The sequence below is a fragment of the Ceratotherium simum genome, chromosome 5 (genome assembly GCF_057802395.1).
Source record: "Ceratotherium simum simum isolate JZ-2026a chromosome 5, ASM5780239v1, whole genome shotgun sequence".
Taxonomy (NCBI): domain Eukaryota; kingdom Metazoa; phylum Chordata; class Mammalia; order Perissodactyla; family Rhinocerotidae; genus Ceratotherium; species Ceratotherium simum.
In genome coordinates, this window is record NC_141904.1 from 59,022,713 (window position 1) to 59,042,647 (window position 19,935).

Sequence of the window (19,935 nt, forward strand, 5' to 3'; positions counted from 1 at the left end):
ACTTCTGCACACAGGCAGAAAAGTGTCCAAAAAATTCTGGACATGTGGAGGTCTCTTGGGGCTAAAGTGAAGACACACAGGGACGGCAACCTTTCTGCTAAAGTCTCTTTCCCTCTTTAGGGCCAGAGATTAGGGTTCTCTTTTGAAGCAATGGGTGAGGACAACTCGGCCATGTTTCTCTATTCAAGCAGTATCAGTGTACCCAGCTGGGAACAGATGCTGGGAAGAAGACAGATCCCGGGGTCTGGCCGCCTTGTGGGTTTTCAGGAATTTCCTATGGAAGTGGTTTTCAAACTCCAAGTGCATCAGCATCACCTGGAGGACTTGTTAAAACATGGATTGCTGGGCCCTGCCCTCAGTTTCTCCTTCAGGACTGGGCCCAAGAATTTGCAGTAATAACAAATTACCAGGTTTGCTGATGTTAAACACTGCCATAGTGAAGGAAAAAAAAAAAAAATCCTGGAAATGATTACAACCCAAACCTTAAGACCTTATCGATGAGCATCTTGGCAAGAATTCAAATGAGAGAAATACAGGCTAACAATGAGGGGCAGAAGTCCTGAGAGGGAAGAAGAAAGGCATCACAGACCACTTTTTCCTGCTTACATTTATGCCCTCAGCTGGCTGTGGCATCCACACATGTTTCTCTAGCAGCCAACCCTGGAGTCTCTTTCTGAGTCACCCCTTGCAATCTTCTCCGTACCCTCACGACTAGGTCTTCTGAAACCATTTTTATACCAACGAGCACAACTGAACTGAACAGGGGTGAATGCCTGACCCAAAATAACACCATCATACTCTCTCTCTAGGTATTTTGAGACTGCCTGGTAGAATTGGTAATGAAGCAGAAACACAGAAAGGCTGAGGAGAGAGAGAGAGGGTGCTTGAGGCTGTCCGGTGCTGGCGTCCACACCCAGCTGCATTACTGTCCTTGGGCTCCACGTGACACCTCAACATACTTGGCGTTTGATGCCCCCACTGTGTTTTAATTCACTCAAGTGGTTTGGTTAACTGAAGTGAGTCCATATGAATCTAGCCCCTCTCCACAACTGTAACAACTTTACCACTAAAATTAACTCATGTGCCCTTTGGTACATGGGATACTCATGGCCGAATCTGATCCCTTAACCTTCCTTAGTAGCCTATTCCAGGGTTCTATCACCAAGCTGGTGAGGAAACAAACAAAAAACCCTTACACCCATTTCTTTTTGTTGGATGTTGAAAAAAGTTTTATACATATATCCTTCTTAACATTTTTTTAATATCAGGTAAAATAGCTATTACTATATATTTATTACTAGGAATATCAGAACTCCTTATGTCAAAAGTTAACAGAAAACCCACTTCAAGCTAGCTCACTTAATAAATGAAATGTATTAACTCACATAATTGGAAACCACAGAGGTAGGGCAGGCTTCAGAGTTGACTGATTTAATAGCTCAAAACAGTCATCAATGACCCAATTTCTTTCTATTTCTCCTCTTCTGCCACCTGGGTCAGCTTTATCCTCACGGTCACGCGATGACTGCCAGATGCAAACAGTCCTCCTAGTCCATCATCCCAAACAAGAGCCTTAAAATTCACTCTGATTGGGCCAGAGTAGATCAGATTCTCACTCCTAAAAAAATAAACGTGATTAGACGGATGGAATGTGCTAACTGACCTATCAATCAAAGCCCACACCAGGGGCTATGTTGTGATCAGTTTTACTAGAAGTACAGAGGCTTCCATTAGGCAGGGGGAACTAGTCAAACAAAACTCAGACAATTTTAGGAAAAAGAAAGTGTGGCAAAGCAGGCAGAGAACCAACAAATGTCTACCACCCTTGTTTCTTATATGTGTAATTGGAAAATAACTTTAAAATTCATTTTATTTTGAAACATTATAGTAATAATTGGTTCAGGCAAGAATCATTCTGCTAGACACAAAGAAATGGAAAGATATTCCGTGCTCAGAATTGGAAGAATAACTGGAAGAATTAACATAGTTAAAATGTCCATACTATGTAAAGTAATCTACAGATTCAATGCAATCCCTATCAAAGTCCCAATGACATTTTTCATGGAAATAGAACAAAGAATCCTAAAATTTACATGGAACAATAAAAGACCTTGAATAGCTAAAGCAATCCTGAGAAAAAAGAACAAAGCTGGAGGCATCACACTCCCTGATTTCAAAGTATACTACAAAGCTAAGTAATCAAAACAGTATGGTACTGACACACAGATCAATGGAACAGAACTGAGAGCCCAGAAATAAACCCACATATTTACAGACAGCTAAATTTTTGACAAAGGAGCCAAGAACATACAACGGAGAAAGGAAAGTCTCTTCAATAAAAGGTATTTGGAAAACTGGACAGTCACACACAAAACAATGAAAGTAGGCCACTATCTTACACCATACACAAAATTAACTCAAGATGGCTTAAAGACTTGAATCTAAGACCTGAAACCATAAAACACCTAGAAGAATACATAGGCAGTAAGCTCTCTGACATCGGCCTTGGCAGTATCTTTCTGAATATGTCTCCTCAGGTAAGGGAAACAAAAGAAAAAATAAACAAATGGGACTACATCAAACTAAAAAGCTTCTGCAAGGCAAAAGAAATCATCAACAAAACAAAAAGACAACCTACCAAGTGGGATAAGACATTTGCAAATCATATATGAAACATGAAAACACTAATTCGAAAAGACATACGCACCCTCATGTTCACTGCAGCATTATTCACAATAGCCAAGACTTGTAAACAACCTAAGTGCCCATCAATGGATGAATGGATAAAGGAGATGTGGTATATATTTACAATGGAATACTACTCAGCTATAAAAAAAAGATGGAATCTTGCCATTTGTGACAACAAGGAGGGACCTCGAGAGTATTATGCTAAACAAAACAAGTCAGATGGAGGAAGCCAAATACCATATGATTTCACTCATATGTGGAAGATAAAAAAGCAACAACAAACACATAGATATAGAGAATAAACTGGTGATTACCAGAGGGGAAGGTGGCTGTGGGGAGGGCAAAGTGGGTAAAAGGGCACATTTGTATGGTGACAGATGGCAACTAGACTTTTGGTGGTGAAGACAGTGTAGTCTATTCAGAAATCGAAATATCACATACACCTGAAATTTATATAATGTTATAAACCAATGTTACCTCAATAAAAAAATTTTAAAAATCCATAAGCCAGGGCCGGCCCCGTGGCTTGGCAGTTGGGTGCGCGCGCTCCGCTGCTGGCGGCCCGGGGTTTGGGTCCCAGGCGCGCACCGATGCACCGCTTCTCCGGCCATGCTGAGGCCACGTCCCACATACAGCAGCTGGAAGGATGTACAACTGTGACATACAACTATCTACTGGGGCTTTGGGAGAAAAAAAAAAAAAGGAGGAGGATTGGCAATAGATGTTAGCTCAGAGCCGGTCTTCCTCAGCAAAAAAAGGGAGGATTAGCACGGATGTTACCTCAGGGCTGATCTTCCTCACCAAAAAAAAAAAAAAAAAAAAAAAATCCATAAGCCAAAAAAAAAAAAAGGAATCATCACGCTAAACCAGTGAATGAAAGCTTGATGAGGACCCAGATATTTACATAGTATCAAAGTATGTCCCCACAAATGACTCATTAATTTTAAAGAGGAAAATAGTAACTTTACCATGAGGAAATCTGGCAGACATCTCTTTAACTAAGTGATCAAAGTTAACATCTCCTGTATATTGACATCATATGCCTTCTGATAAACTGCACTGAGAAGGATACAACATCTTTCATAGTATTTCTGCCAAAAACATATAAACTGAATCTAATCACAAGGAAAACACCAAACAAACTCAATTAAGGGGCATTCTATAAAATAACTAGCCTGCAATTTTCAGAAAAGTAATTGATGTGAAAGACACAGAAAGGCTGAGGAACCATCAAATTAATGGAGACTAAAGACACACGAAAACTAAATGCAATGTGTAATCCTAGACCAAAAACATAATTGTGCTATAAAGGACAGTAGATCTATACCATAGATAATAGTATTGCATCAATGTCGAATGTCCTGATTTTGAAAATTGTACTGTGGTTATGTAAATGAATGTCTTTGTTCTTAGTAGACACACACTGAAGTATTCAGTAAAGGGGTATGAGGTCTGCATCTTACTCTCAAATAGTTTGGGAAAAAATTGTGTATATACATATCTGTGTGTGTGTACATACACAATTTTATTTTTAACTTTGCTTTAAGTTTGAAATTATTTCAAAATAAAAAGTTAAAAATACTTTAAAATTAATTTTAGATTGCACGTCCCTACAACTTTTCTCAAAGCAGGAGGTATTACTATTTTGCACTATGTACCACTTAAATTTCATAAGTGCAAAAAAGCTGACAACAAATCATAAAGTTTTCTTTTAACTTTTTTATTAGAACCTTAGTTGATTATTCTGGTAGAGGATGCTTTGTCTTGGCCCAACTCAGTTGTTTCCTTTACTTCTGGGCACACAGCCAGCCTCCAACGCTGTTATGGGTGGTACATGAGTTCTGGCCACAGAACTATGACCTCAAATGTCCTCCCATGTGATTCTCTAGGCTTTCTCCTTCTTTGTCTGATGACCAATACGGAGGATCCAGTAGAGGACTCCAAGGCCCTAGATGGAAGATGGAAGGAGCCTAGGTCCCTAGCCTGCAGGGGGTAGGGGGAGAAGGGGTGGGGGCGCAGAGCCCCTACACTGACCTGAACTGGATTATGATATGAACAAAAAAGAATCTTTACTGTGTTCAACCACTGAGATTTGGGGGATTATCTGTTATAGCAGTTAGCCTACCTAATAAAGTTACCTAACTTATAAAATAGATTGACAGAAAGGTGATGCTCCAGGAAAATGCACTGAGGAAGTTATGTATTTGCTTTCAGAATATACTTTAGAATAGCAGTTCTCAAAGTGTGGTTAAAGGATCCTTGAGGGTCTCCAAGACCCTTTCAGGGGCTCTGTGAGGTCAAAACTATTTTCAGAACAATACTAAGACGTTATTTATCCTTTCACTCTCATTCTGTCACAATACACAGTGGAGTTTTCCAGAGGTGACATGATGTATTATATCATAAGAGATTGAATGCAGAAGCAGATATGAGAATACACCTGTCTTCTATTTAGCCAGATATTGAAGAGATTTGCCAAAATGTAAAACAATGCTATCCTTTGCTGTATTTTTTCGCTTTGGAAAATATATTTTATGCTATAGTTATTTACAATTACTTGTGCTAACATGTAATGGGTTATTATTTCTAAATAATAAATACCTTTTAAATTATTCAGTTTTAATTTCTAATATGGTAAATACTGACATATATAACCCACATAAACAAAAGTTCTTTGGGGTATTCAATAATTTTTAAGAGTGTAAAGGAGTCCTGAGACCAAAAAATTTGAGAACCACTGTTTTACAACAAAATATGAGTATATCCAATAGTCATGACATTAAAAAAAAAAAAAAATCCATATTGTTAAAATACAAGACAAAGGATAGTGAGGGTCCCCAGGTGATCCTTATTAACTCAAGAGCACAGTGTCTAGGACATGGTAGGTGCTCAATATATAATTGTTAAACTAAAAATTGTACGATGGTGACGATATCCTCATTTGAGACTGCTGTGATAAATGAGATAATGCATGTTATGTGTTTGTGTATATTATCATTGTTCACAATTATTCACTATCCCCCTTTTACGTAGGAGGTTTATACACCCCCACCCCACTGACTCTAGGCTTGGCTGTATGACTTGGGCTGGCCAACGGATGTAAGAAGAAGTGACATGTGCCACACATATCTGAGCTGAAATTTTAAATTGAGTTGTGTGGTTCTGCTCAGACGCTTGCTCTTCTGCCCCTGCCTCATGAACAGCATGTCCCAGAGAAGGGCTGTTTGTTCGACCCAGGTTCTGGAACAACAAGACACAGAACGGACACATCGCTGACCCATAGCTAAAGCAGAGCTGCAGCTCACCTGCAGCTCTCAGGCAATGTGAGACAGAAATACAGGCACCTGTGGGAAGCCACCTTAGCAAACCTGGTAAATACAGTATGAAACAAGCCTAACATATTGTAGACGTTCAGTAAACCTTACCATTCTCATCAGTGTTATTATTTAGCTTGAGAAGCACTAAAAAACTGTGGCTTTGTCCTTGAGTGCACGAAGCACAGCCTACCCTGATTAACTAAGACAGTTTACACAGTACCACTGAGATAACCTTAGGATTCCAGGTAAATGAAGTACATGTCCTAGGACAAGAGTGGCATCAAAGTAGATGTGACTTTAATAAAAAAAATTCTGGCTATCATTTATCCCTAAATATCACTAGAGGGGCTCAGGAATATCATGTCACTGGCAGGTGAGTGAGAAAGAAAGAGGTTATAAGTTGACTGGCAAGTATCTACACTCAAAGAACAGTGCAGTGGGTCTACCAGTCCATCTCTCGCCCTGCCCACACCCTCTTCTCAGGGAATCTGCTCCAGCTTCCCACCTCCGAAACTGAAACCAAAGATGGAGCAGTTGGCTTCAAGCTGATAATTGGCCAAGGACAAATTCTGATTATTCTTTCAAATCTTTGAACTAGAAGATACACAGACTGAACCCGGTCAGAGAGTGAAGAGTATTGGAGTTGAAGGGCCATAGAGGGATGCACTGATAGCCATATTTGCCCACATGCACAGTGACAGGCAGTCAGAGAAAGCTGGTCCACAGGATGAAACACAAGCACACAGCAGCCTTACAAACAGATTGAGAGAAGAGAGAGGAGCTGCCAGAGAGAGAGAGAAGCTGCTGACAACCATCACCTCCCAAGAGGCCTGTATCAACTTTTGCTGTTAGGTTCCATAAGATCTCTCCACGTTCTTCCAATACTTATCTTTTGATTTTCCATAATTTAATGAGATTTCTGTCCCTAACAACCAAATGATCCTTAAAAAAAGCAAGTGTATTTTACCTTGCTAATCCTGACCCAAAGAAAGAATTTAACTTATTTCCGGAGAATTTTAGAGGGCAAGGGGAGGGGAGAAGTAGAAATCTGGATTACAGTAACAGAATTAACTTTCTGCAACTGAGAGTCCAAAGTACTTGCAGAAATAGCTTCACTTTTAAAAAGTGTCAGAAACCATGATTATAAAATTATACTACATATTCACCTTTTTCCAACTCAAGCACTAAAAGGCAGCAAAGATATCAAGAAAAGATGCTAGAGAGTCATGAGTTCTGGATTTTAGTGTTGGCTTTGCCTCCAAGAAACTTTGTGTCCTGAGGAATGTCACATCCCTTTTCTGGATCTAAGGGTTTTTTCTATAAAAAAAATAGGGAGTTGGATAAGACTTGTAAATTCCCTTTAATAATAGAGACTTGAGCTGCTAAAATATTTTAAAATTTTATGCCAACATATCAATTTCTAAAATATAGTCAATCTGTATATTTATTACAAATCACTATGTTTATGGTATACCAATAATCATATATGATTTTAATAACGGTAGAAGATATTTTATTTTCCAAGTTATAAATCAATGGCATTTAACCTTAGAAAAAAGGGAATGGTAAATACCTATGTATATGAAACAGAACAGCTGTTCCTATTTACTGTTAACAAATGCAACCAACCTCCAACTATACTGAGAACTTCATCTCACTGTCATTGTTTCAAACAGTTTATTGTAATAGCTTTTTAAGTAGGAAATAGATACAAAATGTAAGATCACTAATGTGTTCCAATAAAAAAGGGCAGACTTGGTTTTAATTAAAGTTCTTTGGGAGTTCTATTACGGGCTTATAATCAGAGTTTTCATCTAAGAGTGTGGTGTTCCTTAGCTTTAGTCCGGGTCTTAAAAAATTTATTTGCATATACTCCTACCCACATAACCATTTTGAGAACAGTCAAGAGAATTTATTTCTCCTTACTTAAGTTCTCCTGCCTTTCCTCACTCTGCAATAGTTACCATCCTGCCAGTAGAGGTGTGGATAAGAGAAATGCACTTTATACTTGGCAGGGCAAATAAAAGGTTAAATTAAGGCTCAGTCACTAGTTTTCCAGGAACTAAGCATTGAAAAAAGGAAAGCCAGATACTTTCCTAACCCTGTTCACCTGCTTCTTACTCTAATTCTTGTTTCTTTTCCTATCTTTTTCTAATCAAAGAACCACTTCGACAGTATATCAACACATTTCAGTACAGTACAATATAGCGAGTACTACTGAGGACCCACCATGCACACAGAACTCTTCTTAGTGCCGTGGGGATCACGATGATGAATATGACATCCTTACCTTCAAAGTAATCATGTACACAAGTATGGGAACACTGAGAAAGGAGAGACTTACTGCAACTGGAGGACATGGGAAGGATTCACAAAGGATATGCATTTGAGTGTGACCTTAAAAAATAACTAGGGTTTCAAAAGGTGGAGAGATGGGATTAGGTTGGATGAAAACTTAAACCAAAGGCATAAGAGCCTGTGGGTTGTGGAGCAACCATGGTGTCTATGGCAAGGAGAAGAAGCAGAATGAGAGGTATGGAAGGAGAGGTGTCTGAGAAAAGATCCAGAAAAGCCTAGGGTGCCCAGGGACCACCAACCTTGTGGTGCATTTGGATAAAGAAGCTTGGGCTATAGCAAATCGGATGGTTTTTCCCACGGCCCTAGACTGCCTAAGACCAAAATCTAAAACTTAAAATCCAAATACTGATCATTAAAAAAGTAAAAGCAGATGCAGAGTTCCTGGCAACAGAGAACTTAAATGTAGATGAAATTTGCAATGTGAGCTTTATTTGACTATGTTATTACTATCCAGTTTTAAAGAGAAGGTAGAACCATATCAGTGGATTTCAACATTTGAGGGAGCAATGGCATCCTCTGTTCATACAAAACACATAAACATTTTCATCCCAAAATATGTACGAGATTGAAAAACGGGAGGACAGACTGTTCTGTTCAAAGTAACAGAAGTGACTCAGAACTGTATAAAAACTAATGGTTTAGATCATTTTGAATGTTCTTTCCACTAGCTCCAAAACTTCATTTCTATGAATGGAAATTCTAAATGTGAGTATCACCATCTTACCAATTTTAAACCATCCATATCTTCACTTCTTCCCCCAAAAGAAGTATACCATATCACACTGAAACCAATGTAAAGGAGTCTAACAATGCAAGGAATTAGAAATCGCTAAAAGAAGGAAATGAACATTTACTGATCATGCGCTATGTGCCAGCTACTATGTTAGGTCTCTGTAAACAACCTAAAGTCCAATTAACTTTGCCGCTGCCTAATGTAACATCTGGGCAATGTCTTTTACACATGAGTCTTAGAAATTCAAAGTTCAGTGATAGCCTCATCAGGATCCAAATGTGTTGGCCCCTGAAGATCTCATGGTCTAATTAGGGTGGAGAGCTGGTTGTGGAGATGCATAAATAAGACCATTATGGGATAAATGCCATAACAACTTACATATAAGTGCTATCATAAGATATCTTTGTGAGTTACTATATATATTTGATTTCACCAAAGTCATTTCTGTGAGTCCAAATAAAGATCTAAAATATTTGTACATCCAAATAAGAAACTCTCCAATTTATGGAAAAAAGTTACAAAAGTCAGGCATGCTAGAGACACCACCCTTCCTTCTCCTTATATTTATTACTGGCCAACTTAATCAAAGCCAAATGATTTTATAAAGTTCCATGATATATTTTAATTGCTAACAAGGAATTTTTCCTGCATATTAAATAGTTCTAGAATGCTCCACTAATGAAAATGTCCTAAATTATTATGAATTTTATAATTGGGGACTATATAGGTCCCATAACATGCATATTATATTCTATTTTGTAGATGTTTAAAATTATTTTCATTTTGAATAATTAAAATAATTAACTGCCAGAATAAAAATAAAATACAGTGAGAGGGAAGGAGAACCAAACCAGAGGAAATATTTCTCCTGACAACAAAAAGTGAGCTACATATCAACGGCATTGAAGAAACATCCTCCTGACTCTGCCATATCAAAGAAGGGAGAGCATTTGGAAGATCTTCGATTTGCTGTGAGTCATCCTCAACCATCCCTGTTAGTGAAGGAGAACACAGGCAGTGGGAAACAGCCAAGGCCTGTTTCCTATGCCTTTAGTCATTGGAAGTCTACCTGTTTTCTCTATTTTTCCAAGGTCCTGTTTCTTCACAGATGAACATTCCTCTCTATCTGTGGTTCTGCATTTGGCCTGGTCACCTGTAACTGCCTTCATACCAAGATTCTGATGCCAGGAGTTCCTACAGTTGTCTTTTAAATAAATCGCTAGCATCCATACTCCAATGATGGGAGTCACTTCTCTTCTCACGTTTATGTTGATCACTTCCTCCCAGATAGAGAACCTGCATTAGTCATTAGTTAAGCAGGCTCCCAAGGAAAAGCCACTTTTCCACCTCTCTTCAGGGATGAGTACCATGAAAGTTTCACAGAGAAAATAAACATGCCCAACTTGTCTCAAAATGTTTCAGAAGAGCAATTTAAAAATTAAATATCCCTGCACCCTTATCTATGCTTACAGATGTAAAAATTATAAATTAATATTTACTGTACAGTTACTATTTGGCATTATCCAATGTAATCCTCATAATTACTCAATAAATAGGTATAAATATCATCCCCACGGAACAGATGAGGAAGTGACACACAAGGGGTTCAGCAACTTTCCCAGGGTCATCAAGCTAATAAATGGCAGAGCCAGTGACTCCCAGGCCTATAATCTGACCCATCACAGAACCCTGAATTGTGCCCTGATAATGGATATGGCAATCATTTAATTGTACAGGTGCTTTAACAAATGTATGGCTTTTTATCATGATTTTACAGAGTAAGAACACATCTAAATATTTGCATATGTGCAATTCTTCTTTTGCTAGTACTTTATTTTAGCTTTCAGCATGTATCTAGGTTTTCTAAAGAGTATTGTAAAAATTATTTGGAAAAGTAAAATGATCCAAACTAAGAATCAGGAAGAAAAGATTTCTCAAAGAACATTTATTTAATAGATAAAGAATATGGCATCAGATTTATATACCTTTCACATGTGTTATCTAAAACTCCACATAAAACCTATTTTAAGGCATGCAAATTTAATATATTATGAAAGCCAGTATGCAAAGTATCTTAAAGTGCTCTCTTTACTAATGCATGTAACAAAATATACTGATTATGCAGGTACATTTAATTGGATATAATTAAAATAATGAGATTTAAATACTGATGATTTTAAAAAGAAAAAATAGAAGTTGGAATTAGCCATGAGATGCATTCAAAATATTAATGAAACCTGCAATGTCACTACCACTTTAGTACACAATACTTCTGGTTTAAAAAAGAGCAACCACTGGCCATTTTCACCCAGTTCTAAACACATCGTTTAGACATGTATTCACCCAGTAACATAAAAGATTTCTTTGGATGATATAATGCTTTACACTTGGATACATCTTTTTTTACAAATAACTTAAGAGCTGTGTAGCAACCACTATTTTCTTCAAAGGAAGGCATCAAAATGACCAAAAAGATAAGAAAGTAAATTTTCCACAGGAAGAGTTGTGCTTGGTTAAATGGATCCAATCTCAAAAGCTCTCACTAATGTCATTCTGACCTAAAGATATCAAATTTAGGTATTCTCTTAACTCTGGTGGCTTTAAAGTGGTTGAGGAAGACGATGACATGAAAAAAACAAGTCTGCAGCTGTGAGGCCATATTCATTTTACTTGGTTTAGAGTTTCAAAGGAGTCTACTGTCTCCAACGTCACTGAAGAAGGGAAGATAGAAGCAAAATTCAATAGGGAAGAAGGACCTGAAACTTCTGTTAGAGTTCTCTCCTGACCTCTTTGTCTAGCTCCCTAGCAACATACAGAAAAGGTGATATAAGAGTACCTTTCATTAAATTAAAGGTAAAAGCTTTGTTTTATAGGATAGATAGGCTTCAACTTTCCATTTTAAAGAAATGGGAAAAAAAGCTTTGAGAGCCACATGGACCTAACCCTCCATAACTCTTAGGAAAAAACCAGTATCAGTGATTAACACTGGCAATTAAAATAAAAGAAAAAAGTTCGAATTACCATTTACTGAAGAGGAAACTGAGACAGAATTTAAGTGTCTGGCTCAAGGGCATATAATGAGGGGATAGAACAAAAGGATAAGTCAAAAACTCTGGAATGAGCACCATAAATCCTAGATTGAATTCTAGGTTAAAATCATTAAACTCTACTCAGATATAACTTCAAATTTAGAATATTGCAAGGAAGAGATCACAAAGGATCAGTTAAAATTTGTAAGGACTAGAGACCTTTTTAGGGGCCTCTCTCTTGTTAAGAATTTATCTTATCAGATTCCAAATGAAAGCAGTACTCCAAACAGCTAAGGATTCAACATGTGAAACTTTCTGGCAATAATATTCCCTAGGATGTGCAGGCTAAGCATCCCAACCTCTCCAAATAGCACATGATGCCCACCACCAGCTTTCACAATGTTTTCATCTTATATATTGAGAAAGCACTAGCTGAGCTGGGAGAAAAATAATGTCAATTCACTAGAGGCATTAACAGTACAAAATGTCTCTCAGAATTCATTGAGATAATGACAAAATCAGGATAGAGAAAGGAATTAATGCAGCTCAACAATATTCAGTAAAATTAATACAATTCCTGTCAAAAAATGTAATATTTCAAAATCATTTAGTGTGATTGGCAGTATCAAATATAGTGAAATGGATTTTTATTTCAAGATGCAATTGGTTCTTTTCCAAGAGCTCAGGTTCATGGTGTTCCTCCCGTACACCAGATGTCTACCTCTAGGCTCTGAAACACCTAACCACCCACACAGGGGAGCCATTGGCTTCCCACTGCCATGATGATACAGAGACCACAAAATGAAAGAACTCTTAAAAATCTGTTGTTTATTAAATCATTTAACTTCAGGTCAAACAGTGAGACACAGGTAAACTAAAATACTATGGAAATGAAAACTGCAACTAATACTAAGAAATAAGCAAGTGAAAATGAAGGATTTATTTGTTAAAAGCAAGGGAGGGGATTTTCTTTTGTGAGTTGACACCGAAAAAGAAAAATATAAGAAAATTCCATTACTTGATTGCTAAATATACTATGTGTTAGTATAGTAAACATTCCCTTTATTCTACATGCAAAATGTAATGTGTGTGGATAATTGCTGGTCAGGTTATGAAGCTCTGAAGCCACTGTTGGGGCCCCGGGCAGGCCACCCCAAAATATCCCACAATGGCAGGTTGATTATTTTGAATTAAAGATACTTGAGAAGCAGCCAATGCAAAAAACAACAACAAAAAAAGGCATTCTGACCCTCTGCTCTCTGTTCTCCCTGAAATCAGGAAATAAATCTCCCAAGTGAAAGGTGCTCTCCCTTCATCCTTATCACAGAACTAGGGAATTCAGGGCCAAGAAGCCTGCATAAACAAACCTTGCTAATTTACTACCTCAAACCTAAACTCTGCTGAAATTCCTCACTAATTACATACCCCAAACCTAAGTTTCTTCGTCCTGTCATTCCTCACAAACTTGTTTCTTTGTGTAAAAGACATATGTACTGCCTGCTTTGTTTACTCTCTGAGGATCATTTCTCTATAATCTCTGTTAAATATGTATTAGACTGGGTTTTTCTCCTGTTAATCTGGTATTGTGTCCATTTTATTATTAGTCCAGCCATAAGAACACAAGAAGGGTAGGAGAGGGGAGTTTCCTCCCTCCCCAACACCACCTTACCCACAGGTGCAGGATTCTGAATAATATAATTTTTAGATGTTAAAGGGGGAAAAAAAAAAAAACGCCTAGGCAAGGACCAAAGTAGAGAATCAACAAAGAAGTTGTATCTTAGTTCTCATTTTTTAAAAAAAGTGTAACACAAGTATTGTCACATTTGAGATGCAAAATACTAAAACCAAAAAGATTTGGGTAAAATTCTTCCTTTAACTCTCAGGCATTTATTTCTTAAAAGGGTAAAGACAGGAAGAGGAACATCTCAGAATAAAAGACCTTTCCTTCCTGAGACTCTAATGATCACATTGTATTATGGGAAGCCCCTAAAGAAGACGTAGAAGGCCAGCACTTTCTCCTTGTACGAAGAGTCAAATAAAACACCCCTACTACACATGTACGTATGTACAGTTAGAGAGAAAAACAACCTTTACAAGTATGGCAGAACGGTGTGGTGGTGCAGAGCACAGGTTCTAGATTTAGACTACAAGTCTGAATCCCGCCTCTAAGAGTTAGTAGGTCCATAACCTCTGGTAAATTCCTTCATCTTTCTGGACTTCGGTTTCCTCAGTGGTAAAATAGAGGCAATAATCATGACCACCATACAGGCTTGTTTGGGGGATTAATTGAGTTAAAACAATCAAAGTGTTTAGAATAATGCCCAGTATATTTTAAGTGCTTAATAAATGGTAGCCATTATTACTTTATGTTAACTTTCTCATTTAATTCTCATGACACACCTATGAGGTGGGTATTATTACTCTCGTCCCATTGGTTAGGATTTGCCCCAAGTCTCACAGAGGTAACGCAGGATTTGACTCCGGATCTGCCTAGTTCCAAGTCTATGCTTTCACGTCTACCTAATATTTTACATGTTCCCCATAGGTCTTGCTCTTATGTCATTATAACATTTATCAAGATGTATTTAAATTGCTTTTAACTGATCTTTCACCTTCAGAGGAAACTTTATGAGGACAGAGACTGGGTCCTGTTTATTCATCTCAGTCCGTTTCTCCATTCCTGGCTACTCCTCCATATTTCAGAGCTTTTGCGCCAGGCATTGTGTTAGGTCCTGGGATATCACGCTGAGTAGAACAGACAAGGCCCCTGTCCTCATGGAACTCAAAGTCTACCCAAAAAGACAGATACTCAAATAAATATATAATTATAAACTGTTATAGCTGTAACAAAGGAAAAGAGCAGAGTGCCAGAAAAGAGCATAAGAGATGAACCTCATTTATTTGGGGGAGATCAAAGAAGGCCTTTCTGAAGAAGGGGCACAAGCTGAGATGAGAAGACTGAGTAGGAGTTAGCAAGGCAAAGAAATAGGGATATAAACCACTTCTTGTGCACAGGACCCTAAGAAGAGACCTCACCGGGTGTATGAAGAAGGGAAAGTTAGTATTGGCTGGAAAGGAGCCAGTATGGCTGGGAAGAAGCCAGTGTGACTGACAGATGGTGAGCTCAGGGCAGAGTGGTATGAGATGAGAAGGGAGAAGTGAGACACCAGAGCACATAGGAGTATTAAAGAATTGGGAATTTATCCTCGGTACAATGAGAACTCCAGCTGTTTTTTAGAAAGATCACTCTAGCTGCAGAGTGGAGACTAGACTGGAAAAGGACAAGAGAAGACTCGGGGAATTCCAGTGGGATGCTCTAACAGTAGATCAGGGGAAATGTGATGGTGGTTTGGGACTAGGAAGGTCGTGAGGGTGGGGAGAAGTGTACAGATTCAGGGTATATCGACTCCCCCATGCCTAACACACTGTCTGACAATAACACGAATTCAATAATTTGTTGACTGAATGAATGAGTGATTCCTCAAGCAGAGCCATTGTTGGTTCTAAGGTATCCACTAACCCACAGGTGCATGACCTCCCCCTGAGCAGTATAATCACCCAGGGGACATGAGAGACGCAGGAAGATGTTGAAGAAATAATTAGTTATTTTTTTTTTTATTTTTTATTTTTTGTGAGGAAGATCAGCCCTGAGCTAACATCCGTGCTAATCCTCCTCTTTTTGCTGAGGAAGACCGGCTCTCAGCTAACATCTATTGCCAATCCTCCTCCTTTTTTTTTTTCCCCAAAGCCCCAGTAGATAGTGTATGTCATAGCTGCACATCCTTCTAGTTGCTGTATGTGGGACGCGGCCTCAGCATGGCCGGAGAAGCGGTGCGTCGGTGCGCGCCCTGGATCCGAACCCCGGCCGCCAGTAGCGGAGTGTGCGCACTTAACCGCTAAGCCACGGGGCGGCCCAGAAATAATTATTAAATTCATAAACCAGCTGCCAAGACTCCAGCTGGAGTCTTATGAAAAACTCTTGATGTGTAAACGTATCTTTGTGAAACAAAATGCCTCTGCCATTCTGACAATGGAAAATTTTAGAAGCCAGATACTTTTCTGCTATGTGACTTTCCAAGCTTGTTAGAGAAATGTATTATTTAAAATAGCCTGGAGCTATGCTGCTAGAAACACAGTAAAACACTAAGGGTGCTGAAAGAAAGCCGGTGCATTTAAGGGAAAAAAAGCTGTAGTTAGACAATCTATACTCGCTATTCTACTTTCTTTCTGGTAAAAACATGGTCTCTGTCATTACTTCCTAAAACAGCAAAATATTTTGATTATCTATTAGCAACAAATTCAAGTGAGGAGTTAATATATTTTCTTATGATCTGATAAATTCACAAGGTCAGGACAGAGAATGTCTTCCCCATGTTATTTAATAATTTTGAACTTTTGTTAATAAGACATTTATTTTGCTAAAACTATAAAACTAAAACCATTTGGAAAATCCAAATATTTGTCCATGTGGACAGGAGAACAAGAGCATCTATGACTATAGTCAACTGAATTCAAAATCTAATCATGAATTCCATCACCCCTGAAAATGTTTTCCCATCCTTAATGAGGCCAAGATCAATAACAACAGGGTAACAGACGGGCAGTCAGGCTTACTTATATCGGCTGCTCTCTTGCTAGGACTAAGTTAAACCTAAGATACCTGTCAATTTCTCAATAATTAAAGCTTCCATTATTTTTAACCTGGTTAAAACAGTATATTGCCTAGGCTAAGGTGATAAGCTCAAGTGTTTCGGGGCACAAATAAAGCTTAATTTTGCACAGGAAAAGAGTGCTCGTCAGCAAAAGATTCTGTTCCAAGGTTCACCCAAGTGTCCTGCACAGCTCTGATCAAAAGGCCAACTACCAGCACCCCTACCACTGCATCTGAAGAGTCTCGAAGTACAGGTGGCAGAGATCAGGAGAATAAGAGGGGTTGGCCTGAAGCTACATAAGGAGCTTAACAAACTTAAAAATAAAATATACTTTCCCTTCTTCCATTTGGTAGGAAACTACTTTCCCTTACATTGAAAATAAAGCTTTATATGGTACTCTCTGTACCTTTAGAACATCTTTAGAGTCTTGAAAATGCTTTTTCTGCAGAACCAGAAAAAGATACATAAGAACATCAAATAATGCTTTCGTCCTGTTACTGCAAGAACTATTTTAAAGAATCTCAGTGACCATGGCAGATGATAACAGAAAATCTTAGAAGTTTACTGAGGTTTAAAGTTGAGCAAAACAACACTATCTATCCTTTATCACTCAAAAAAAAAGTATATTATTAGCTTAAATTCATATTTTACCAACATACGTACAAATCATTAATGTTCTAATTCACATAAACAAAGAAAAATGAATAACCTCAAATTTATAGTATTCCCATTTTATTAAGAAAGCTCTTCCTTCCTCTTAGTTTGCACTAGTGTAACTAGCACAACATTACCTTCATTAATAGGAATCTATTCCAGCAGGGAAAATGAAAGACTAAGCTTAGACTTTGGATAGCTATTAATTACAAAGAAAAATTAGAAAACAGCATACCTTAAATGTAATGTTTTATTGAAAGTATACAAATATATTAATGAAATCTTAAAAAATATTCCATTCTATATGAGTGACAAATCAAATGTTATTTTCATTCTCAGAATCATCTCAGACAACAGATAGCTCAACTGAGTAAAAGTTGTATATTGTCACGTGTCGCTTAACGACAGGGTACATTCTAAGAATTGCATCGTTAGGTGATTTTTGTCACTGTGTGAACATCATAGAGTATATTTACACAAACCTACATGGTATAGCCTACTACACACCTAGGCTATACAGTACTAATCTTATGGGACGACCATCATATACATGGTCCATCATTGAGTGAAACATTGTTATGCACCATATAACCGTATTTTCATTTTTGCTAAACAATCTGTTCAATAGCAAGGCAAACTTAAAACAAATATATTCTAAGCCATCTATACATAAACAGAAAGAATCAATATTTCTAAACTAAATAACATTAAAATGAGGTATTTCAATCAATTTTAAACCAAACATAGTTTCAATAGCAGACAGTACACAACATAACATCACCCCTCATTTGAACCACAAATGTCAAAGTTTTGGATTATTTATTTCCTCAAGTTACAGGCTGTTTATTGTCAAATTCATAATCCTTTGATATTTTCTTAAATAGATGAAATTTGCTTTCTTCCCCTAGGGAAATGCCACACTATAGTGATAGCTGAGAAATAGATTAAATTAGTTTAATTACTTCATGTCGACTTGATAAGTCACTGCTCTTTAATGCAAAAACTGCCACTTACAATTAATGACTGTTCGTACTGCTTCAATTGATCAAATGTCTAATACACATAAAACATTGAAAGAAGTTCTGTATATCTTACAGCAATTCAGTGGAGAAGTCTTGTCCCAGGGGTATGTAAATCTGAAGTACAAGAAACCTCTGGATCAGTCCAACTAGAATGAGAGGGGGAAAATATACATTCATGTGTCCAAACCATTTATATGTGCATACAAACAAACACAATCACACGCCATCAACAAGCTGAAGCTTTTAGCTTTTCAGTGATATATACAACTGCAATAGCACTAACCATGAGTCACAAGCTCATTACAAAAGCGAAAGAATTGATGAAAATCAAATCAATCTCTAACAACAAATGTCGCCTTTTAAAGTCCCATCTGTGGGCTTGGTGAAATTTTTATGAAAATTTAAAAAATAATAATTTTTTATTTACTATTTTTATGAGGCTGCAAGAGAATGTACACATAGAAGTGCATTCAATAGAGACATATAAAATTGAACTATAGATTCCCATCAAGGCAGCCATAAAAGCATGTGGCAATTACTTTTATTCACTGACAGTTTTAACTGTACTAAACAACTTAACAAAAAACAATAGATCAAGAAAAACAATTCTAATCATGACAACTACAACTGAAGGTTCGATGAGCCATATCTAGTTCATATGGTTTTAAATGTGTCCACATTGAGATGGATGGAGGAACATATTTTCTTTTATAATACCTTTTGTTATTTTAATATACTTTTAATTAATTTAATGCTCACAAATTAAGAACTGATAGCTTTTATTCCCCAACAAGAGCTTCAGTCGGATTAAAAACATTTGGAGAAAAACCGATCGTTATGGCACTTTTGACAGCTGAAGTCTACAGCCGCTTCAAAAATCAATTGATTTTATATCACTTCTTCAGACCCATCCACTTCATTCCCTTCCTTTTAGGTTTTGAACTTTTGCTTGATCTCTCAATTATGATGCTCTTAATGGATGGTTTAGTATCACTTCCTCCTAAAACATGTCTTTTAGAAACTTTTTTCCTGATGCAGGACTTTGGATAGGAAATGGATATGTTTTGATTTATCTGTGAACCTCTGCTCCAAATCTAATACTACAGGGCAACACAGGGATAAAGGACTTCAAGGAAGGCAACTGGTCTAAAATGCATGTTAATCTCTATTTATTCTGACTTAGTAGGTGTAGCAAATATAAGTTTTTTAAAGTAACAATACATGTTTGAACAGTCTATATAAAGACCTTCAGGTTTATAATTCCTTTGGTAAACTGTTTTGCAACATTTGTGGACAAAATAAACAGTTCCCATATTTTACCCAAAATTTAGTTTCTAAACAATGAACATATTTGATAAAGTATGCTTAATATTTTTTAAATAAAACAAACAAGAATAACTTTTACTTAAAATACTAAGCTTATGAACTGCTCCAGAGAACCATTAGTAGAGCAAGCAATATAACAGACATAGGGGATAACAA

The 19,935-nt window shown here is 37.3% G+C and overlaps 1 protein-coding gene across 11 annotated transcripts in view; it reads right to left on the minus strand.

The window, feature by feature from the left end:
- CFAP20DC (CFAP20 domain containing) overlaps positions 1-19,935 on the minus strand; it is a 225,505-nt gene that overhangs the window by 194,086 nt on the left and 11,484 nt on the right. For 9 of the 11 annotated variants that reach the window (XM_087431264.1, XM_087431260.1, XM_087431255.1 and 6 more), the window contains exon 4: positions 18,527-18,599. The exons of 1 other annotated variant lie outside the window; for it this stretch is intronic. In XM_087431264.1, the coding sequence (XP_087287390.1) occupies positions 18,527-18,599 (73 nt within the window). Of the gene's footprint in view, positions 1-1,385; positions 1,619-18,526; positions 18,600-19,935 lie in introns of those variants that run through there. One more of the 11 variants, XM_087431263.1, reaches the window with a different exon arrangement.